The 25,108-nt window shown below is 36.4% G+C and overlaps 1 protein-coding gene across 3 annotated transcripts in view; it reads left to right on the forward strand.

The window, feature by feature from the left end:
* The window catches only part of CCDC6 (coiled-coil domain containing 6), a 44,981-nt gene extending 20,084 nt beyond the window's left edge, over positions 1–24,897 (forward strand). The window contains exons 3-10 of one of the 3 annotated variants that reach the window (XR_014317935.1): positions 4,223–4,351; positions 9,208–9,311; positions 11,051–11,211; positions 13,801–13,957; positions 17,255–17,355; positions 21,054–21,178; positions 21,530–21,881; positions 23,540–23,674. Coding sequence is in view for 2 of the 3 variants with exons in the window: in XM_082765084.1 (XP_082621210.1) it covers positions 4,223–4,351; positions 9,208–9,311; positions 11,051–11,211; positions 13,801–13,957; positions 17,255–17,355; positions 21,054–21,178; positions 23,540–23,731 (969 nt within the window). In the remaining variant the exon portion in view is untranslated. Of the gene's footprint in view, positions 1–4,222; positions 4,352–9,207; positions 9,312–11,050; positions 11,212–13,800; positions 13,958–17,254; positions 17,356–21,053; positions 21,179–21,529; positions 23,509–23,539 lie in introns of those variants that run through there. The other 2 variants (XM_082765084.1, XM_082765085.1) reach the window with 2 other exon arrangements.
* Positions 24,898–25,108: the final 211 nt, after the last annotated feature.

A 25,108-nucleotide genomic window follows, 5' to 3' on the forward strand; every position in this document is an offset into this window, starting at 1 on the left:
AGTAACTAATTGACTGATTTTTAGTAATTGCTTCAAATACACTTTGCTGGTAAGATTACCTTAGCCTTTTTCCAGACTTAACTGTCATATGCATTCTGGAAAGTGAGAGATTGCTTTAAAGTTGTATCTTTAACAGTTCTTAAAATGTTAGTGTTATACAAAGTAGGTTTGCACATTACAGAGAGAAATACAAACTTATTGTCAACTTAAGACTACAACAAATTTTTATTCTTTTCTGCCATGGGCTTTCAGAAAGTATCCTTTGGCCATCCTCCCAAATTAGGGAAAAGTGTAAACAATCAGTGATCCTCAAAAGTATTCTAGCCTTTTGTTTAGCATCTGGAGAAAATCCTCAGTTTTGGATTCATCATCATCCAGTAGATACAATCCAGCTTTCAATAGGCAAGCCACAAGTTCCTGCTGAAAAGAAGTAACTACACAGCCGTAACTACAGATAAAATTCTGACCACTGAGTGCTTTTATTGAACAGTATCTCAAGCTTTGTTTCATGTGACTTTCCTCTGAGTCTCATTCGGCTTTTGATAAATGTGATTATGTCAACCAGATTTTAAAAGGTGACATTTTTTAAATGCACCAGTGCTCAAAATGGATAGCACTAGAACTGTAATTTTGGCCAACATCATTAGGTAACAGTTTTTGAAAGTCCTTTGTTTTTCACAGCTGTAGGGGCTTAAGCATGGCATTCAGAGCAGCATCGGGAGCGAGCTCCCAGAACACAAATACGCTTGCCATGTGAAAGCTGTCTGCCAGCACGAGCTGCAGCGCTCCTCGCTAATAGCCCAGCGAGAATTCCCCAGTTCAGCATGATGTGCCTTGCTGTTAGAAACCATTATGTTACATCAGGTTTTCGATGTAGTTGTAAGAAACTAAATTTGAAACATTCAGTGTATGCCAGACTGATTCTGAACATGCATAGTAGTATGAAAAAAAAAAAAGGCATTTTCACTGGAATACTGCTCTCTGTCTATGACCAGGCTTTCTGGTGGTACACTATTGCTTGATAGTAGTTGTTTGTAACTATGGCATTACGTTTTACTGACCCTACAAGCCCAATAAATAACTGTATGTTTTTGCTGGTTTAATTTCCTTTTATTAGCATAATTTGTAATTTTGCTAGACTGAAGGTGACAGATATGAAGGAGAGCATCCGTCTCATAGATGTTTTGGAGCAAATAAAAGCTTTTTGTCACATACGTCCTGGTACAGCTTTTATAAGCCTTATAGAAATTCACTATACTTTCCCACATACTCTTTTGTCTGCCTGGCTGCGTATCTGAAAAGTTGGGCGCAAGTATTTTGTAGGCTCTTGATTCTTAGTCATTAGAGAATAGAGGTAGCATTTTACAGAGCAACATTAGAACTGTTTTGATGAACAATATATATGTGGAATTTTGAGATTTAAAGAAGTAAATCTTGAAAATTGCATCTGTTGTGAAATGAGGCTACTCCAAAGAGTAATCAATTTTTAATATTGCTTTAATTTATAAAGTCAATTATTCTTTACGTTGTCCAGCAGTCCACTTCAAAATCACAGATTTTTTCATATCGTTATTTTTTTGGAAGTGTGAATTGCTCCAAGTATAAGTACCTGGCCTTGGAAGTAAAATGTTAAGACTTATGGAGATAATAAGGTAATCAATAGTCAGGAGAATTAAGTAATTGGGAAGCTATAGCGAAAGGTTTCTCATGCAAATCTGATTCTTGACAATTCTTCCAAAAATTGTAAGCATGTTGACATAAGCTATTACCCTTCCTGCTCTCCAAAACACCATGTGTCAGCTTGAGGATGCAAATAAATAATAATTGTGCGAAATAAGCAGAGTCAGCTCATCTATCATGTATTTAATGAACATCTGGATGTAAAGAGGAGTCACACTGATAGGAATTTGTTAATAAAAAGGACTTTCAGGATGCATCAGAGGAGGAATTGGACAACTTTTAAGGGCTGGAATACTCAAAATAGACTGTTAGGACAGTGTACAAGGTCATAGTCTGAGGGATAAGCGAGAGTTGCTTTTTTTAAAAGGGAACTTCATCCATTAGCTCCATTATTTCAGGATAACACTTTCAGCTGTCCCAGGGAAAGGTCATACAGTAAGGAAGTAAGGAAAATGTGGACCTTCACTGTATCAGGAAACTTCTCTGTAGAGAGAAGAGGAAATTACTGTAGTTGTGTAGAACTTGCTTGAAGTAATGTGTGCACTCTTACTGTTAAGCTTTATATTGGAAAGCCCACTTCTCTAAAGTAGTTGCTCTCTTGCCCCAAGTCCCTATCTGGTCTTGTGTAAATGCTTACAGTATCTCTCCTACAGTTTCCACGTGCATTTCAAGGTCTGTAAGGCATTGTCCTGAAGGTTATGTGTTCTAACGTTTTTTTCCTTCTCTTCAGCTGGCAACTATACCTGTGTATGTAAACAGTTGTTACTATAATTGCATATAACTTAGAAGTTTGAAAATGTTCTCTTCACTAAGTAAAATAAACACTTTGTCTCAGTGTTAGCAATTCTGTTTTTCAGTGCTAGAGTTTCAGCATTAGTTGTGGTGGTTTTTTGTCTTTTTTTTTTTTTTTTTTTTTTTCTGATCAAAGCCAGTGAAAGGGAAGAAAGATTTTACAGAATTGTGAGTGACAGATACCATTAACATGTGTTTTGGGGGAGTGCTAGTGCTCTTTTCTTTCCACTTTGAATAATAGTCATTTTACCTCCTGGTGTATTTATGTTCAAATCAGAATAGAAAGTGTTCCTGTAGTCAGTCTTTTCAGCCTTTACTCATTAGTCTTCTGATTAGCTAGAATCGTCCTTTGGCTACGGTTCACACTCCCAAGAAAGGATTTAATAGATGCTACACAGCAGCTATAGATCTAACAAGCCTCATCAGTTCCCGTGTGATGCAAATTCCACACAAGCTTTAGAAGAAATAATTTGCCAAACAAGACTTTGTTCTTGCAGCTCAATTTGTTTTAAATATGATAATCACATTTGCGTATAGGACATGAGAACAAGAAATAGTATTTGCTGGTAAGTTGGCTTGAGGTGCCTTCATATGACCATAGCAGCAGCCTGACTCACTGAACTGTCTGCAAAATGCTAGCAGCCCCTAACCAGACACTTTGTTAGCAGCATCTGGCTTTAGGCTGAGTAAGAGATTTTGGCAACGTGCCTTTTCACACAGTTTATTTTGCTAACTAAATATAAGCTGATTACAGCAACTGGCTTTGATTTCAGTTTTTAGCTAGGTGAAAAACATAAAGTGTCTAGAGCAAAATGAAGATGGATGAAAGTATGAGCACCTTGAGCTAGGTCATCTGCACCCTGTTTGCTCCTTGTGCGCCTTGGCCATCTTCAGTCTTAAACTTGGGGCTGCTGGATGGGCTGGAGGAGGGATTTAGAAAACTGTAAAACTAAATGATACCCTGTTCATATTAAAACTGTTTTTCCAAACAAGTTGAATTCCATTACTGAAGTAAGGAACTTCAAATTGTTGATTATCAAACAACACAAACGGTATCTTGATATATAAGTGTGAATGTAACTTTTTGTTTTAATGAAAAATTTTGCTTTGCAGCCCTGTGTTTTCTCACACAAGAGAAGAAATGGCTTTAATTTTGACTAAAAAGTTGAACAAAATTTCCCAACTCTTCAACCTAGAGTGGCCATGATAGCCTCCGTTACTATCGCTCTGTAGGCCAGCTGGCTTCCTCAAGTGCCTGGGAATTTCTGTGAACTTCAGGGATTTTTGGACAAATGTGTGATTTTTATTTTATTTTTTTTTAAGTGAATGGAGAAAACTCGCTTATTTTACACACCATTCTGGTGTTGACTTTAATATGTGAAAAATGAAGTCTCAGTACCAATAAGCCCTGAAAATACAATTGAACCATAGACTACTTCCATATGTATGTTTCCAAGCTGTTCCTGTCTCTATTCTGTTCTCTCCACACTCGCATTTCTGCTCTGAATCTTTTGCCAGGCTACATTTCAGATTATTTTGTCTCCAGATAGCACCAAAAGGAACTGAATTAATGAACTAATGAATTTCAGCTTGTTGAGGAAAGATTGTTGGGTGCTCTGTACATTTTGAAGTCTTTTGAGAAGAATTATCAGTAGAGAATTTAATGCTATGTAAGAATCAACATATAAATAAATTTTAAAATGGTGTGTAACTTGTGTTTAAAATACTTCCATATCTTCTAAATTTTTAGCTACAGCATGAGAAGGCTGAACTGGAGCAGCATCTAGAACAGGAACAGGAATTTCAAGTGAACAAACTGATGAAGAAGATTAAAAAACTGGAAAATGATACAATTTCAAAGCAGCTCACCCTGGAGCAGGTAACTTTTGGCTTTCAAAATGATGACTGCAAAACAAAAAGAAGGATTCAAAAAAAATCTACTTATTTTGTTTTAGGTTTGACTTCATTTTTAAGTCTGTAAGAAACTGGCCAATATCGACAATATAATTCAAGGAAAATGATTTTAACTCGTAGTCAAAGCAGTACAGCATTAACAGAATTTATTATGAACCCCCCTTTTTTTTCCCATGACATTTATGATTCTCAGTACCCTTAATACAGGCCTTCATGTCGGCTGGACAGCTGTGACTATTTTGCAAATGCAACTTACTTTTTTGTAAGTTATACTTGTTGCTGTTTGTCAGCCTCCACTACCATACTACTGTTGGGAAAGACTGCCATTTCTAGTAGCAGGTAGGCACAACAGTAAACCATGTACATATGGTCTAGTTGTGCTCTAGGTCACCTTTTTGTGGTAGCTTGGATAGCACAAAACTCGATTGTCAGATGTCAGCTCTGTGTATACTCACAGATTTTAAGATTGACTATGTCCAGTTCCCTTTCTCCCTGAAAAGAGCAATGAAGAGGAGAGAGAAAACACCACTTCTTTTGGTCTTGTTGCCACAGGAAATTTAGACTTAGGGATTGCCTTTGTGTTGAATTCTAGGCATGTGTATCAAAGCACCTCAGTGGCCTTAGTAGGAATTATTTTAGTATGAAGGCAATCAGATGAAAAAATACAGGCTCATTAAAGAACTTCAGTTTTTCTAGCCTGTGAAATTCCAGTTATTTTGAGTGGTGTAAATATAGTACATTATTCCTCAGAATTTGTTTGCTGTTCTTACTAGAGATACGATGCGTAATTTTTATGTTGCTGATAATCTGAAGTTCTACCTTTTTTTATTTGACCATCTTATTTCAGATGAAATTGTAGGTAAATTAATAGCTATCTTAATGACAAAACGGGTTTCCTCAATTCTTACGTTAACATTCTGTATGAATAGATCTATGGAACGAACTGAAACAGAGAAGTAGGAAGATGTAGTTGCCAGCAAATCCTTAACCAGCGTGGAAATTAATGAGATTGAAATATCTCTCTTAGCCACAAGGTGGTGGTGGTGGCCACATAATCATAATTGAAATGAATGCAAAGTAAGATTGCCAATTAAGCTGGTTTAGTCTTCGAAATAGAAACCCAAGCTACAGCTGGAGTTTTAATAGTATTTCTTTTTGTATTGTTATGGACACACAGAGACTTGTGAAATTTTAACATTTGATTTTTTTGCTACGTTTAAATATCAACAATAGATCATTTTTTAAGGAAGCCTGGAAGTTCAGTGATGAGTTACTTAATTTTGGTGATACCAGGTCTTTCTCTCAAATACCTGATCTTAATTTCTTGCAGTAAGATACAATAAATCTCAAGTTACTTTGAACTTCAGCATGCTTTCTTGGGGCATGTGCTGTACCTGATAAGAAGCAACCAAAAATTGTGAGCAGAGCAATTTTAAGGAGGGGGGATTGCCACAGCTCTTCAACAGAGCCCTGTTAAACAAGTCTTGGAAGGAGTACTCCAGGAATGCTTTGAATGTAACCTCCTAGGACTGCGTTACTTTTCACTTCATCTTCATGAGATCTCTATCACTGTAACCAGTGATCAGACAGTTATAACATGTTCACCAATTCCTGTTTTTTAAATGTGGAACATGAATTAGCTCTGCTTTGATTCCTTCCTCCTTTGCTTTCTTTCGTCTGGAATGCTTATGGCACAGGTGATGAGTAGGTAGCTGGTTTGCAGCAGTGATGGTCATGTAGAATGTTAATCCTAATTCAAAAAATTAAGTTGCATTTTAGGTTTCGTATGTGACCTGATTTAATTTCTTTTAAATCAGCTTCAAGGAGCAGAACATTTTTCTGTGAAGGCTAACAGTGAAGAAATTTGCAACATGTGACTATTTCATTAACTGAATGTTTTAGTTAAAACGAACAGTGCCATTTTTCTGTGTTGTAGTTCAGTGATTTGATGGGAAATAAAATAGCTGCCAGTCAGAGATCAAGTGTATATAGTTTTACTGTTACCCTTTTTAACTGCTTTAGTATTTTGTACAGTAAAGTGTATAACTAGAAGTGATGCAGTCAGAAGATTAGAAATAAGAATTAAGTTGGTAATAATCATCTCCTATGTCTGCTCCTTTGAAAGGAGAAGATCATGAAACATGAAATCTTCTGGAAAGATATTCTTGGAGAGAGTAGCAAAGAATTAAAGATACAAACAGGGAGGGGCAGATGAGAAGCCAATAAGTGAAATTTGGGATAGTGGGACTAGGCTGAAATCATACTCAACTTTCACTGATTTGGAAGGTCTCCATCATTTTAGGAAGAAACACTTTTGCTTGTCAGTAAGTTGGCAAGAAGACTCAAGAAGCAGTAACGCAGTAATAAACATACAATGGATATTTTAGCTGCATTTGAAGGAAAGTAAGTGTTAGAGAGACAAAGAGAAGTACAATGGGATGATGAGGAAGGTTAAAAGGGATTTTTCTTTTCCTCTAAAGAGAGGACTAGGATCCAAAACAATAAGCAATTCTTCCTCACTTCCCTACTGTGATGATTAAAAAAAATCAAATGATATTTGATTGGAACATAATTTTGAACCTATATAAAATGATGCAAGTATTGACAGAACTGCTAGTTTGGTGTTGAGATGTGAGCCCCCCCCATTTTATTTTGTTCAAAATATAATCAAGATCCTAACAAACTCATTGACTAGATCTAGACTTCATTTTAAAGTTCACCTGAAATGTCTGTTGCAAAACACGCATACCTACATTCTTTGTGAATTCACAGCTCTGCTCAGCATGCTGAAGTGGCTTCTTCTATAGGTTCAATTCATTAAAGCTTTAATATCCTGACACTGGGAGGAACTGGGAAAAAACTCGAAACCAACAAGGAGGATACTTGTTTCCAGTTTTTTCTCATATTACTTGAAAAGTGGAGTTTTAGATCTCCTTCACAGCCCACTGTCTTCGGTGTTTCATCAGAACACATCTGTCAGCCTTCAGGGTACAACTCATTTGTCTCTTGTCCCTGATGATTTGACCTTGCCATTGTGCGTACATTCAGGTGCCTAATTAATAATGGACTGTGCTGCCTTGGTGATGGCTGCTATAATACTAAGTGTAATCTTAGATTTTTCAAATTAGAGTTTATAAATAATTTGCTTTGTCTCCAAATTCCAGTATACTTTTTTTTCCTACCATTAAATGAAATAGATTTATTTTCACTAGTATGCCTTTGTATTCTTGTTTGGTGCTAGATCAATGATGTAGCTGTAAAATAGACTACGAAGGTCAGGCCAGGTAAGTCCAAACCACACGGCATTGAAGTGATGCAAAAACCATTGCTGTACAATTAGTCATCTGCAGTCAAACCTTCTTCATCGTGTGTTTGTACAGATAGCCATCAGATGTAGTGCAGATCTTCGTGCTGGTAATACAGGAGCACGATAGGCAGATTCCCAGAATATTTTATGCACTTTCTTCTCTCTGAACTCAGTCAGCCCAAGCGTTGGCCAAGCATCCTAAGGCAAAACGCCATCTCTTTCCAAGGGCTGAGCACTTTGCTTTGTACCATTCCAGCTCCTACTACTGTGGGCAAGGCAGTAGAAGTCAGGATACAAATTCTCATCACTCATGTGAGACTGAAGCATGTTGCTCCTGACTTGTGTGTTATGGAAGTCTAAATTCCCTCAATTGTTAATGTACATCTAGAAATGCAGATGTGGACAGGTTGTCTAAACCTGTTTTTTCTAAGCGTGCTCCCTTACTCATCAATATAAGTGTATTTTTACTTAATTTGCCCTAAATTTTGAAGAAGAAAGTTGTGCAGTCACTCATTAAACTCTTACTGTTGCATTAAGTGCATAAGTGTAAGTTCTGTTCGGTTATTTCGATATTAATTGAGAGTCTAGAATGTGACCCTTATGGATTTAGATGGTGTAACAGCACTTCAGGCATAGTGATGCAATAAACATGTGAGGAAACCGTTCAATCTATTTGCGGTCTTTCTTTTTGTAATGTGTTTGTTTTTTTGTTTTTTTTTTTTGCCTATTGGGAAGATGGTGAGTGTTAACTGTAGGTTGGTTGGGGAAAAATAACCTCATGGTATTTTCCATCTGTAAAGGCATTGATTGTCACATCTGTTTTGTCGTATTAACTCCTGGAGTTTAGCTGCCAGCGTTAGTGAATAAGATCAGCTGTGCCTCTTAATATTCTAGTGTGAACATGAAAAATGCCAGGTTAAATGTTGTTGTTTATTAATTCTTTGCTGAGATAGAAATTAAATTGGTTTTCCTAGGAAGGATTGATGCTGTATCACTAAAGGCAGTTGAATATTTTTTTTGTTTCTGTTTTACTTGTTATAAAACACAAGTCAGACATGGCTTTTCTTCTGTTTCTGGCTTACATAAGCGTGATTCTTCCGCTTTTAACGTAAGATTTTTTCAAAGGAGTAAGTGCTTAAATAGTGGACTGTAAATTGCATGTGAACTTCAGAGGCTTGTGGAGACCTTTCTGAATAAGCTTGTTATGACATCAGTGACCGTGTGTCCAGGTTTCAAGCTCCTCTTTACTGGCAAGCAGCAACAAGTTCTGTGTAAAAAATTTCTGATAAGATGACGATAATTGTGCAACTCCTGAATCTCTTAAATTTTCCATACACTGTGGCCAGTGTATTTTGGCTGAATTTTGTTTCTTCTTTGCATTTGCTTTTATGTTTTAAGGCATCATGTGAAAGCCTTATTTTTCTTCTAAGACAATGATCTATTCTAATGATAATTCCTTTAAGAAAAAAAAAAAAGATGATTCCATCATTTTAATTCAGTGCTTTCCTCTGCAGCTAAGACGTGAGAAGATTGACCTTGAAAATACCTTGGAACAAGAACAAGAAGCACTAGTGAATCGTCTCTGGAAGAGGATGGATAAACTTGAAGCAGAAAAACGGTTTGTCTTGTTGCACTGTGTTACTGTGGGAGATGTATGATTTAATATTTAACCTTCTAGTTTTACGTATGTTTGTCTCTGTCATGCAAGGGCTATTTCATCTGTGAAAACCTGGAGGTTCACACAGTTGTAAAGCTCCTTATTTACCCTATACCACATGCTTGAGTGCCTACACTAGATGAAACTAAGTAGTATAAAAATGATCTGGGAAAACTTGAAGGAATTTGCTGATTTTTTTTAACTGCTGATAGTTTTTAAAGTTTCTGGTTTGGGGTCAGCTTTCTATTGATGGCCCAAAGAAATTAACACGGTATCATTATGTAAGAAGCTCTTGTTTTTTCCCCTATCTGCTTGAAGAAAACTTCAGCTTTTTCTCAGTTGTTTGCACTCATGTCATTAAAACTTCCTGCTGCTTCTTCAACAGAAAATAAGACAGAGATACTTTATGTTCTTGGGAAAGCTAAGATTAAAAATATGTATTAAAGCGACTCTCTCTTTGCTGTATAAGAACTCTGCTTTGGTGGCAATAAGGGAGAAGAGGTGACAAATTCCTTGTTTTCTACTACATGTTTTAGTAGAGTTATGTTAGTGTGGCTCTATGAATCTTGACTGGAGACTTGGAAAACACCTGAACATATATGAACTGCAGTTCTTGTAGTTCTATTTTACAGAGCCCTGTGGAAGGTGCTCTGAAGAGCTGCATGTAATACTCAACAGTGGTAAAACCATAGTGAATGGACCTTTGGTAGGATTTTTGCACATCTTAGCTTTAAAGTCTTTTTTTTTTTTTTTTTTTTTTTTAAGTCAAACCATTCCTGGTTTAATTTATCTCAGTTGGTGTGCCTTCTTTCTGGGAGATAGGTGGAGTTGTAGACCATGTTTTAGTACCACATTGTGTGGTGTGTATGAATACCAGGCCATGCAAAGAGCTGTGCTTGCATAGTGTTGTTGTCCCTGGTGTTCAGTGCAGCCTTGGATCTGGCCAGTCAACATGGTTCTGGTGAAGAACAGTTTCCTGCTTTCCATCTGAAAAATACGTGTTAACTTGAAAAATATTCATTAAAACATTAATATGTACTGTCTACTTGTTTCATCATGAAAAATGATCATTACTCCTGAATTTACACAGTTGAGTGTTTGAGGTTATTTGAAACCTTGACTGTATGGAAAGAACAATGTGATGAGAAATATTTTTCTGTTTGGTGATACTTTAAAGGAGAATACCTGCTTCAGAAAATGTCTATGAAGTTTTCTCTCTTTTGCTAATGGTGAAATGTAGAAAAGCTTGTATTTCGCCATAGATAAACTATGCTCATTTGTTCATCTTGAATGTGTATTCTTCCTCTAAGAACATACATGTAAAAACTTAGAAGAGATTAAATGAATTTGCTTGGAAATTATTATGGGGGTTAAGTTTGAGTATAAAACTGAGGTAACTATCTAAAGTCTTTAACTTGTTTTTCCCAAACTATATGCAGAAATATTTGGCAGTGTCAACACCCAAATACTTGAGAAAATCCATCTGTCCCTGGACACAAATTTTACATTTCGTATTTTTGGTTAAAACAAACAAACAAACAAAAAACATTATTAATCCTCCTGAAATTTTCCTAAACAAATGCAGTAGTTAGCGTAAATCTTACATACCTGCCAAGGCCTTGTAGTGTCTTTTTGGGGAGTTTAAGGGGTTTTCTTTTCATGTAAATTGAAAGTAAAGTTTAAGCTATTTTTTTATTCAGAATTTTGCAGGAGAAATTAGACCAGCCAGTATCTGCTCCGCCGTCACCCAGAGACATATCAATGGAGATAGATTCCCCTGAAAATATGATGAGACACATTAGGTTTTTAAAGAATGAAGTGGAGAGGTTAAAGAAGCAACTGAGGGCTGCACAGTTACAGCGTGAGTAAACAACTTGTTTTAAATCTTTTTAAGTCTGTGTAATGTATGATTTTTATATAAACTTTCAGGAATTTAAGGTACAAGTGGAAAAAATAGGGTAAGTTTGGACTAAGCTTCATAATTGCAATAATTAATGTATATATACTGTATTTATTTGTTGGGTTTCTGTATTTGTTTTTTTGTTGTTATTGTTGGTTTTTTGGGGGGGTGGGGGGGATTGTGTGTTGCTGTTTTTTTAGCTTTACTAGAATGGGAAAAAATTGCCAAATATTTCTTGAATATATTTGGGCCATAAAAAATACTTATTCTTTTACCCCGAGACTTTTAGCAGTATTTCAGCACACAGATTCTTTAAAACATACTTAAGGATTACATTGTAAGAATCCAGATACAACTTAGGAATTACTCGAAAGAATTAATGGCTATCAAAATAAAGTTCAATTGTAAAAATTTCTTCTAATGGTTGCAGGCTGTGCTGAGGTAACTTTAGCTTTGCTAAAGACTGATTTAGACTGATTTAGACTGATTTTTCAGGGAGCTGATTTGACTTCACAGTATAGCACGAGTAATCTTATTTTGTTCTTCCTTAAGTAAGATCTTTTTGAAATAGCTGTGTACAAGTCTGTGTATTTCTGTTGTGGGAGGTGTGGTGGAGCCTTGCCCAGAAGTGGACACCCTGCTTTCTGCCGTGCCTTTTGAGGGGAGGGAAGGTGGGTTTTGGGTGGCAGAAAACTCACTCGTGCCTTCTTGGAATGCTGTTCCATCATCTCTTCACCCTAAATCTAAAATTTCTATCTAAGGTTTGTCAGTTCTGCCTTTTTTTGGTAGTGTAGTTTACAGTCAGTAGCGTTATATTTTGTCTGAGAGATAAGGAGGTGCCTACCTACGCGGGCAGATTTGGGAGAGCACGAAGCAGGCAGTCGTCCCCCTTCATGGTGCTGGTCCTGCGAGGCTGGCTGCAGCGCTTCAGCGCCTGTGTGGAGACACAGCTCACAGGGCAGCGGCCTTCATACGGGCAGAGATAGCGGGAGAGTGCTCTTGTGCAGAGGCCTTGTGCACAACTTTGTGGTATTAATAATTTGTGTTAGTTAAAAGAAGTAAGGGCTGCTTATCTCTGTACTTGACAGTTCTGTCTGCGGCCTTTGCTTACTTAACTTCAGAATGAGAGCAAGGCCTAAGATTTAAAGTACTCTTTGTACAAATTTGGCCTAATCTATTTCATTTCACATGTTCTTTGCTGTTTTCAGGTAGTTTGTTTTTGAAATACTGTAATTCAGAGTAAAATTCTAAAGTAGTTGAAGTCAAATTCTCATGGAAAATGAGATTTAGGTTTAGAAGTACTCTTTTCTGTTGTGAACAGGTTAAACAGCTGCAGTATGTACAGCAATACCGATAGAAATTGTGGATATACTGGTTTGTGGGCTGCCGGTAAACAGAAGATGAAACTGATACACCTTTCTTTCAGGAGGAAGTTTGGTGTTTGCAATATGTGGTCATTTGAGAACCTTTACTATTATTCATAAATACTTAGTCTGCTTACTGAATTCTCATTCTGGTATTACATTTCGTTTTCCTGAAACACTTACTTCCACTCTAGGAACGGTTTTGATATAATAATAGCTGTAAATAAGTGATACTGTTACTTTTACGATTGGTACTTCCACTTAAAAGAGACAAGCCATGTATAGTTGATAGTTTGGGAACAGTCTTCTGAAATAGGAATATCCTTTGATTAAAGCGTACAGCATAAAGAAATGTGCACACAGAGTGATGGATCTTTTTTTTTTTTTAAAAAAAACAACAACAAAAATCAATGAATTCACTGCCTATTTGATCAAATATTAGAAAACCTCACAAAATACATATGTGTAATAAGTCTTCTTCAAATGTTCCATTTTATTTAAATAATGTGTCAAAATGCTGCATAGCTTTCCGTGTTATAATTTAATCACTTCAATGGTCTGCTAAATGTCTTTTAAAGTACTGTTTGATGAACTCAGTTTAGAATTGCAAACTCAAATTGTCGTTTGATGTAGAGAGTAAACCACTTGTTGACTTTTAATATTGGTAGATGACCTGCTGGCCCATCTCTATGATGAAGTCTAATCGAATGTATGCTATAGAATATTTATAAGATGACAATTTAATACAAGTTTGAGTATTTTGTGTTTCAGCACTTGTTTTGTGATTCCTCTCTTGAAATGGAAATGCACCGTTAAAAGTATCTCTTTGCAGTAATATTTTCATAACTGTGTAATTGCATTACTGTAAAGGGGCAGGAATTGATTTAATTGGTTTACTGATTTCTTTGACTTTTTTTCTGCTTCTCAAATTCATTTAAGTAAATGCTTGAAAGTTCTTCTTGTTTTTATCCTCATTTGCAAAATTGCTGTCAGATAGTAATTTTAGTAGCTACTGTTACAAATTAGCCTTTGATGTAATGACTTAGAGGTGGGAACTTTGAGTGATCCATCCTGTACATTCTCTACTCCCTCATTCTTGAAGTGCTGGGATAAAATTAGGCACAACATATGGGCCTGTCTATGAAATTGAATGTTAACCAAATTTTAATGGAATTCTGAATTTCAGATTCAGAAAAGATGGCACAATATTTAGAAGAGGAGCGACATATGAGAGAAGAAAACTTGAGGCTTCAAAGAAAATTACAGAGGGAAATGGAGCGTAGGGAAGCACTCTGCAGGCAACTGTCAGAAAGTGAATCCAGCTTAGAAATGGACGATGAAAGGTGTGTATTTTCTAGCTGTTCAGGTATGTTAGCACTGAGCTTGTTAGCTAACGCTAACATGCTTTTTTTAATATTAGAAAATGAGTACTCATAAAGGTAACTTAAAAATGGCCTTAATATATGTATCAAATTTCAACATGGTCCAGGACTGTCTTTAGTAGAATTATATCGGACTTGTTTACAATTTAGATTAATTATAGCAGTGAAAAATAAAACAATTTTCTGAAGATTGTTTAGGGTTTTGATAGTGTATGGTGAAATAAACAAATCTGTGGGATTGAGCTTCAAGATAATTAAATCATGGTACCTTTGTTTTTCACCTAACTTGGTAACTGCAATGAATTCTGTGAGGTAGGAAAAATATACTTGGGGTAACTTTTCTTTTGCAGAAGATAGAAAGTGTTCTGCCAAATCCAAAGGAATAGCATATAAAGCTTTAGAGAGAAGAAGCATTTCCAGAGCTAGTGGGTTTGTTTTTGATGTCCAAAATATAATATCCTTGATTTCTTTTTTTTCTGTACTACAAGCTGCGTTATTTGCAGTGACCGTGGAAATAATCTTTATTTTTTTTCGTGGTTATATATTCTACCTTTTATTTTCTAACATCATAGTGATATGACAGTGTTATATCTTGAAAGAGGTTTTATGTATACTTTGAATAGAACATTCTTAGTTCTTATCAAATGTTCATTATCTTATTATACAGTTTTACGTTATTTTGGATTTATAGTGGTACTTAAAAACCAATACAAACAAACAAAAAACCCTCGCTCTGTGACGTGTATTCTTCTGATACTAAGATTCTTCTTCTTGGGTCATCAGTATATTTGTTATGAGATATAATTTACCAGAAAACAAAGTACCAGATATTTTGTTTCAAGGAGTGCCCTTAAAATTCAAGGTAATGTTTTCAGTTTTATGAGGTACTAGGCAACTGACATGTATTGCAATAGCATCTAGTATTACAATGTAGAATGCTGTGTTAATTAATTATTGTTAGAAACACGGGGTTCTCGTGTTCAAATCTAATTCGATTAGCCTAGTCTTTTCTGCCAATATTTGTTGTAATAGAAATATATATTAAAAAAAAAAAGAATAGAAAAAAGTCAAAATTTATATTCATATTAATCATCAGTATTCATTCGAAAACTCTAGAGTATTCTAACTTTTTTTTCCAGCTTTTTGTAGATAGTGTTAGTAACAAAATGTAGAAAAAAAATAAGAAACGTAATTGTCATGTTGATTTATGTTGGTACTACAAACGCATTGCAGAATCGCTCCAAAATAGGGGCTTGCATGGTAAGTAATATAAAGTAAAGTGAGGGAAGAGGCAGCTGTTACAGTGGTTAGTCTTAGAAGAGAACTGTGTAGACAAAAATTGTAGAACTACATGCAGTAATTATTTAAAAATGGAGATTTGCCAGCTTACTTTGTCTTCCTAAAAATGGTTGTGCTGACAGATCGGATGTCCATTTTCCCAGTCACATTGTTAGCTGATGATACTTATTTTTTGTAGAGTAGATGAAGATGCTTTACTGAATTCGAAATGCACAGCTCTCACAAAATTCCTTCCTCCTAGCTAGCAGTATCCTTGCTTTCTCAGTCCTCCATCTTATTCTCTTCAGTAACAGGGAAATTTCTAAAACCGAGAAGCATACTAATGGTGTGCTGCTATTTCTCATGACACAATCCAGGTAACTAAGACGACTTACAGAAAATTGCCTTCACATAGAATAAAATAAGATTAAACCACAAAGATCACCGCATTGCTGTAATACATTTATTGTCTGCATTACAAGTTACTGAGTGTTATAGAAATAGTCTAGTCAGTTCAGTTTTGCTAATCCTGCCATTGGTAGCTCTTTGGAAAGCTTACGTTTAAGCAACCTCTAATTTATCAGCTGTTGTTCTGTATTGTAGCTACTGTTACTAATTATCTGCCCGATTTTAAACCATCTTCAGCATCACTACAGTGCACTGCCCCTGTTAAGTGTTGTGGCTTAGTGACTCTGAATATCATGGTTTAAACATTAGTTAGATTGAGAATCAAAGCATGCATCAGATTGCTTAAGAACTGGCATACAGAACTCAAAGTAGTAATTTTTGTGAGTTGCATTGAACATGAAAATTCTTAATGGTACCCCATGTTTTTGTTTGTTTCGCTTTTTTTTTTTTTTTTCTCCTGTGATCTGAAAATAAGTGTAGCTACCAAGAATTTCTGAGCAGCACAATGGTAGAAGGGAAGACAAGTAAGAGTCAGAGGGCATTTAGGTAGCTAATTTTATCTTCTGCTTTGCTGCATCCAGTAAAGAAACAGATAAATGCAATATTACTCTGGGTGCGCTGATGTACAGGTAGAGGAGGAAATGAGCAGGGGAACCTGTAATCTAGACAGTGACTGAAAAATCTCCAGGGAGTGTGCCTAAGCAAGTTAACTTAAAAGCTGCTAGCGTAGGGCTTTGGAAAAAAAAATCATTAACTTGCTTCTGATATATAAACAGTGAGTGGCAAGTAGGAGCAATTGGTATGATTCTTATTTCCTTTTATATTAAATAAAACTAGCAGTTGATGGTTGTGAAGAAACTTCACTGTATTCAGTGCAGGAAGTACAAATCAATGACACGAACTAGTTACGGTTGGGATAAAATGGCACCTGTTTATTTTATCAAGATGAAGTGTGGGAGTCATCTTGCTGCACAGCCTGCAAACATCTTTAACAGGTGAAAGTGCTGCATTCAAAATGTCTGTCTGTTTCCATGGCAAAAGATGTGATGAGCAGATGGCTTAATGTTGAGAGTAGACAGATTCAAATGCGAAGCAGGGCTGTGAGGCTGACCAGCTGTTAGAACAAATTATCAATACTTCAGTGGCTTTTCTCCCCTTTCTGTGATTTCAAATTAGTGTTTGATTCCCTTTCTGGGAGATAAGCTCCAGCTAGACAAGCTGTTGAGTTCAATGTAGAAATTACATGTAAAATGCAGGACTGCAGCGTAGGTCAGATCGGTTGATGTGATTTATACCTCTGACCTTAATACATACTATTCCAACTGTGTACAGCTTGTACAGTTTTAACTGCAAATGACTAAGGTGAGTCCAGCTGTTTCCATGGAAATCTAAGCCATTACTAGAGCATTCAGCAATGAAGAGAGTGTTCCTGTCATGCCTTCCTAAAGGTGACTGGTCCTACACTAATCTAACGTGATTCTTATGGGAATTCAAAATGCACAGTGAAACATTTAAAGCGTGGCATGTTTTAAAAGGTTTAATCTAATTATTCTTTACCTTTCTTTTTGTTAGATATTTTAATGAGATGTCTGCACAAGGATTAAGACCTCGCACTGTGTCCAGTCCTATCCCTTATACACCCTCACCAAGTTCTAGCAGACCTATATCACCTGGTAAATATTTCACCCAGTTTGTAAAATTTTAGTATGCGTCATATAATAATGTTCCCTGGGTTGATAGCCTTTCAAAGCTAGTCTTGGGGCAAAAGATGCATCATAAATGTAAGAACAGATTCGCCTTAAGTTTATTTTAGCACAGCACGAGTTTTTAGATGGGTCTGTTTCATACTGTGATCAAATACCACAGGTCAGTTAAGTAGTTATCCTTTGAACCCCTTATCATCCCTACCTTCCCCCCTTTTTTATACTTCTGCGAATTTCTGATGTAAAGCAATAGCATACTAAGAATTTATGTCTCTATTACTTTTAACAAAGGCAAATTAACGTTTTTGAGTATAGTAAATAGATGATATAGTCTTCAGAATTTCAGAAGAACCTGAATGGCTTACACCTGACCTCATTATTGAATTTTTCATTACTGAATATATTTTTAAAGGAAATGTATTTATGTTATTAAGACATTTGTTGATGGATATAAAATCCCTTAAAATTGCTATTCGACAATCATTGTAAGTTTTTGGCCATGATGTCACGTGGTGATCACAAATACACTTGTACTTAGTAAAGAGAATCCTGCATGCTCTGCTTTCCCAAGTTCACCTGTAGAATCTATCAGAGAGAGTCCTACAATAAGAGCAAAGGAGACGTGCTCTGTATCAACACATTCTGCAAAATGGGATTTAGGCATTTTATTACACGGGTCTAAACATATAAAATGTGTTTAAATCTTGGTTTTCAGGATTTACTTCAGTTTTTCAGAAAGACTCAAAATAATTTTCAGGCTGATGTTGGTAAAAGAGTGAGCACATACATCCATAAGCCAGTGTTAGAGATATGATAATTTAGCTTTTTAAGAGTTTTTTGGGGGAGTTCTGAAATGAGACAGATTGCTTGGCTTTCAATGTTTTGCAAGTTATATTACCACAAAAACAATACGTTTTTTTAATCCTTTGCCTGTAACTGTATACAGAAACGTAGTCATACTAAAAACTGTTCTGGAGCAACTACTTTGGGTGTATGTATGTGCAGCCTTCATAATAATCTGCAATATTCATCTGCACATTGGCTGTAGTCCACACAGTGGCTATAGTAATGGTAAAAAGTGTATGTGGTGGAAATTCTCCAGCAATTTACAACGAGCTTGCATCCTACATTACCTAGAAATGTGCTTAATGCAGATGCTGATATGTCAGTGCAGGAGTGCTCTTCGGGTTTATTGTTCCTTCACTGGGACAGTGGCACATTCCTTGCTTGCTATGGGCTGTTGGGTCAGATGCCTCTGCTGATGGGAGACAGAGAACTGCATTCTGATGGGAACTATATCTCTCAAGCAGGGGATGCTACAATTCAGTCTGCAAAGGAGTTAAAAAAAAAAAAAAAAAAAAAAAAAATCACAGGTGAAATTACATTTTTAATGTAATTCACAATTTTAACTTTGGTAATGTTTGTACAGTAAATGTTCCAGCCTAGCACTTCTGCGCAGGCAGCTATGTTGCTCTCCACATATGATAAATTGATGTCTACTGTTGGAAAGTTTCAGACCTCAGAAGAGTAGAAACAGCAGTTTGCTGAAGAATTAATGAGATCAGTAGGGAATCTCGTACAGCTGTTTGGTAGGTATGAATGCAGTAGTTAATGAAAACAAATAGTTTTTGAAAAGTAGTACAGTAAGATGCTGCAAAAAGCACAGAATAATGCAACAGTGAATATTTTGCATCAAGTGCCTTTATGACTTGGCCTGTTTCTATTAGGAAACAATGTGACTGAATTTGGAGAGACATAATCTGAAACACGTTAGAAATGGTATAGTTTTATGTGGATGTCCAGGTCAGGTTTAATGGCTCAAATTCTGGGTCCTGAATCCTGGAGCCTTTTGTGCTTGTGTGGCTTGAGATGCTGTTTTTGAGGACTCCTTCAAGCTGAGATACTGCTGAGGTTTATATCACCCTGCATGAACCCGGTAAGACTGGATGCATTGCTATCCCTGGGCAGCTGGGGAGTGGTTGCTGTAATTACTGATTAGTCTTTAGTGTGGATGAATTCATGTATATTTTGCTTCTGCAGCTAGGCTAGATAGATATTTTAGGCTGCAGAGATGCAGAAGAGCTACTTGGGATGTATGTGCGCTACTCTGTTAACACTGCTTTGACTGCCACGTTGACTTGTGTTTATAAAACTTCTAAAGCTGATTTATCCCAAAGCAGTCCACAGTTGTAATGCTGTAAAGATGTCTTAAAGTGTGTTTCTATTTTTTGTTGTTCAGGGCTCTTGTCTCTGACTTGCAATGCAAATTGTCACCTACCTGAACATCGACTTGTGTTCCTGTCGCTATGCTTGCAAAAGCACTTAGCTATAGAACGTGCTGTACAGACAATCGGATTACTTAAGTCGAAAATCAGATTTTGTTAATCTGTGTTGTTTAGCTACTCTAAAGTGATTGATTCCATTGGAGTAGCTCATAATTTGCACCAGATGTACATTGAAGCAAGGGTGGTATAATATGCTTTTTTATATAACTTTATTAGTGATCTGAGGCTTTTTTATGTGTGTGTTTTTGTTTTTTTTTCCTAGGGTGTCTCTTTAGTCAGGCATAGGCAGAGCCAGGTGCTGTTGCAGCACTTTGTTGCATTGATTTAGTGTAGAAGAAGTGTGAAAACTGTTAAATCCAGTGTGGTAATCTAAAAGTTTAGTAGGCTTTTCGATAAAATATTGGTCATAATTCTCCAAAGCTGTTTCCAGTTTTTAATAGTAAACAGCTGAGAAAAGAGTCTTGTCTCTTATCCTACTGATATTTTTGCCAGAAGACAATAGTGAGCTAAAGGTTTTGGAAAATCTGCAGTTTTGAGAATGTTCAGAACATTTCGAGGTCTGAATTTCAAGCACTTAGCTGCTGTCATTTATTATTATTATTATTATTTTATTTTATTTTTTACCTTGGTTAGCTATACAGGTACTCTGCATTTTTCTAAACCAGTATTTACAGAAGGAAAATATTCAGAAAGAAGAATTAGATCAGATTTTTGCACTTCTGAATATTATGGTTACTTTAGTATGGATAAAACATATTGTAATGTTAAATGTTACTTGTACTGTAGTCCATGGAAGATTATACCAGAATATTTTAACTTCACAGCCCCGAAGATCATTGGGTCTCTGCCTATAAGCACAAGGGCAAAACAGCAGGAAGTCTGGGCTGCCATTGGTTTGGCTGCAGAGGTGTTATGCCTTGAAGGAGTCACCTCCATCCAGTTTCTGTCATGTGGAAACTCTTAGTGTCCCAGTGCTGGACAGCTTTTCCAGCCACAACCTGTCTGCTTCTTCAGACTGCATTTTGTTGAGGGAGCAGTTTGCTCTGAGGAGAGATGGAAAGCTGGATGGAAATGTCTGTGAACTAACACTAAGCTGCCAAGGGAGCCCTACCCTGTTTATGTTAAGTGAAAAATTGTTCAATGTTGTGTAATGTGTGTTCTCGAACACATGGCAGTTTACTACAGGAAAAGAATAAAATAGGTTTTACATTACCCTTTGACTATTTTTAGGTGTCTAAATTGATACCAGTTACCATTTCTTTAAACCATCGTTGTTTCAAAATACAGCAAATAAAAACAAAACAAAAAAAAAATCCCCACAAAATACATTGTTTGTAAAATAAACAAGAATGTTGATTTCTGCCTTGTTTTAACAATTTTTAGGTCTGTCATATGCAAGTCACACAGTTGGTTTCACACCACCAACTTCACTGACTAGAGCTGGAATGTCTTACTACAATTCCCCAGGCCTTCATGTGCAACATATGGGACCATCCCATGGTATTACAGTAAGTATTTTAAATAGCAAATGTTTGTTACCAGTGTCAGTTTGGTTTTTAAAAATTATGATTGCTTGTCCTTAAGCTTTTGTGCAAAATGTTTTTGTAAATGTTTGTTTTTGTCTCCTTACTCCAAGATATCTATTGCTGCTTTCTTCAACCCTGATTTTCCTCTTCACCCCTCAGAAACTGATTCTTTTTGGAGAACCTTATTTTCTGCAAAAGAATAGGATGTATTATCATCTTAAGGACAGTAATAGGTATCATCTTATGGATCAGCAGGCAGGGTGTGAGAAGTGATGTTCTAAGCTACTGAGCCTATCCCAGGAAGTAAAAACATTGCTTTCATTTTTCTCCTAGTCTCCACCATCTGACGGATGAGTCATCTGAGGTTGCTCCAAGCTCAGGTTTTCTTCAGGATGACACACAATGCTACCACCATGTCACTGTAACAGGCAGTTAACTCTTATTTTCTATTCTCATTGGCAAAGAAGAAAGTTAATATATTAAACATTTGTTAGGACAATTTCTCAGTATCTTTCAACTGGATTTATTTCATTTTTAACTCTGATGTTTGATGCGTTTCTACTTAATTGAGCTTCTTCTAAATATTTGTGGAGTTTAACAAGAAAACAGAGCCTAAGAATTAACCATTTGGCGAGATAGCTTGTGAGCTCTAATGTGTCAAGACCATTTTGATTTTTCTCAACAGGTATGGTAGAATGTAAATATTGTCCTTTAAGATGTTTGCATATACTTGTCATTTGCAGATGTGAAAGCATGTTTCAACAGAGTATTTAGTAGAATGCTAAAATATGTCTGCTTCTTGAATTGCTTAGGTGGGCATGCTAAAGTAATTGTTAATTCCATTGAGCAAATGGAGGTGGGAACTATATAGTAGTGGGTAGAACAGGAGGCTGGAGCTCAGCAGGAGGCCAGAATCCTGGTCCGGGTCCAGCCCTCCAATGTGACTAACCTGGGGGTTAGTCACAGGAAGGTCTGGAAAAACCTAGAAACTGAATTTATAAATAAGTTTTTTAAGGAACTTGTTCTATTCGGTCTCTGAAATTTTGATTCTGCTCTTTCTGATACTGTAAATTAATTGGAGTAACACTGAGTCGCTGACAACGACAACCACCAGGACAAAATACTGATTGTTTAGAGGAAGGTTTTGTTAAGTGGCTCATGGTTTTTCCTTTATATTTAAGCCAGTCCCTTCACATTATTAGATGTATGCAAATGCAATAAATGATTTTAAGTGTTTCAGAAATATCAATCAACTGTTTATAATCCTTTGGCTACTTTCGTAGAGCTTTTAACTAATCTACTATATAATTGTTCAAAAAAATAGATACAATATATATTATTTGACCAAACTGCGATTTGCTTCTTGACTCTTCATTTTTAATCTCCATTACAGAACAAATTGATTTTACATGTAGTACATTTTGTATAGCACTGTAACCGTTCTTCTCCTCAGAGCTGATTGACTTCGGTTGATTATTAATTATGGGTGGGTAGTTTGTCATGCCATGAAGTTCTTGATTAATGCTAAATGGATTGGTAAGTAGTAAGCATTTTGGGTTTAAAACTGCAGAGTTCAGTGTTCTGCAGTGTAATTTATATTCCTATGTTGCTAACTTTTAAAGATTTTTCCCCCACTGGTTTGTAAAAATGGATTTTAAATCTTTGTGTTTAAATGTGCAGGTTATTGCAAGTCTGTGGTTTCTGTTGAGGGGAGCTTAATAACCATTGTTTCACTCCTACAGCTCTAGGGGTTGTAATCTTTGTTGTATGATATTTGGTCTCAGAAGATCAATCTGAATTATGCTTCAGTCTTGCTCCAGTATGCAGGCTAAGAGTTTTTCAGCATGCAAATGATTCTGGGCAAATGCTTTGGCTTTTGAGACATTCCACCCTCGCTCAGGTGCTGTGTAGTTGGACTTCACACACAAGCATTGTAAAGCTAAAAGTTCATCAGCATCATCAGCACCTACTGCTTGGGCGGGCAGAACTGAGAGGTGCTGTCTCGATGGCATCTCTCACTTTTCTTTTATAGGCTGCTGGTCATCAGAGGTAAACATAAGTTCAGGATGTGATTTCTTATTTTCATTTCCTGCAAGCTGATGGGAAAGAATGCCTGTTTGGTTTGATTTCAGAAATACTTCAATTTTCCTTTACTCCATTTCAGAGGAACAGTTTATTTTACATAAAAATTGCATTGTGATTCTTGAAATGTTTTAAAAGGGATTCTTCCCAAATAATTGTGTTTTTTCTTTTCCTTTGCCAAGCTCAATACATTGATTAGAGGACTTGCACCTAAAGTTGTTCAGGAGTGTGTTAAACATAATTTCAATATTTGTTCTGCAGAGGCCTTCACCACGAAGAAGTAACAGCCCCGACAAATTTAAACGTCCCACTCCTCCTCCTTCTCCAAACACGCAGACCCCAGTGCAGCCACCTCCGCCACCACCTCCACCACCTGTGCAACCTACGGTCCAATCCGCAGCATCGCAGTCAGCCACTTTTCAACATTCAGTGCATCCCTCCTCTCAGCCTTAGTGCATGTGCTCAGCAGTCTGTATGTCAGAATTGGACTCATAACATGGAGCAGTTTACTAAAAGCCAAAGGCTTACTTGGCATATTTGGATTTGACTTATTTGCACTGAGGTTATATAGGCTTCACTGTTAATTGTGTTGTAAACGTTTGTATAAAATGCAGCCAGTGTTGTGGGTCTACAACACTAACTTAACAAAATTTTCCATCAGTGTTTACTTGAACTACATGTATGTCCATTCTCTGGCTGGAACATTTGCTACTCTGTTTGGTAATACGGCATTATGTCGTTTTGCTTGGCTCCAAAGCTTCATTTTCCTGGCTTCTAGGTTTGTAAAATTAAAGGGATACCTTTTTATATTTTTTCATGAGAATTTGCATAAAATTTAAGGCATGATGGGCTATCTGATGAGTTCTGAAATATTACAGTGTTTACCAAGCTTGTGGAAAATTAGCACTACGTTTCAGTCGTTTGAAATAACAGCTTCTAGTGCAAAAGTGAGTCAGACACCCTAATCAGTGCCCAATACACATACTCTATTGTATTACCTAGTAAATAAGCTTAATTCAGCACACAGGACACATCCATACTTCTCCTGTTTAAAAACACCTCAAACGTATGGTACAGTCTGAATCTTTAAGTGAGGGAACTGACTTGCTGGAGTATATGGAATGTATAACTTGTGGACCTTAAGGTTTGATTATTTCACTTGACATTTGCATTAACCTGTAAGCTGTCCATACCGTGTGATCTGTCACAAGTAACTTCTCTAAGTGTGGTCCTGCCCACAGGTTACTGATAGCTGATTGAAGTGTGCTCTTTGATTTTTTTGCTGCAGAAGGCAACGTGATTGTAGACAACAGCTGATTATTTTTTTTTCCTTGTTAAAATATATTAATTGTGATTCCCCTGAAACAAAGTTTGAACAAGTATTCTAAATGTTCAAGTCTGTTAGATAATAAGATATAAAATGAGCATATAGGAATATACTGGCATAACAGCCAAAAGTGTTGTATTGCTTGGTAGAAACAGAGTACAAGAAAGTAGCACAACATGGCACTAATGAATGCTTATTTAGCAGCCTAAGCCGGTACAATGTATAAAGAAATGTATTCCGAATACATTCTTTCCATTCATCTAGCACAAATAAATTGTTTGGTTTCACTTTGCAGTGGAACGAAGTGTCACTTCTTGATATTGCCATCTTGCTCAGTTTTATTTTTCCTGAGGTTCCTGTTGAGTACTGAGGTTTATATACTGTTGATGATTTTAAGTGGTTTACCTCATAGATACGGATATATGGGCCATGGAAAATGACAAGAGAATGTTTATTTTATGAGAATATGTATCTGGCTATAATCAGCAGAACATGAGTAATTT

The sequence above is a fragment of the Aythya marila genome, assembly GCF_965140915.1.
Source record: "Aythya marila genome assembly, chromosome: 7".
Taxonomy (NCBI): domain Eukaryota; kingdom Metazoa; phylum Chordata; class Aves; order Anseriformes; family Anatidae; genus Aythya; species Aythya marila.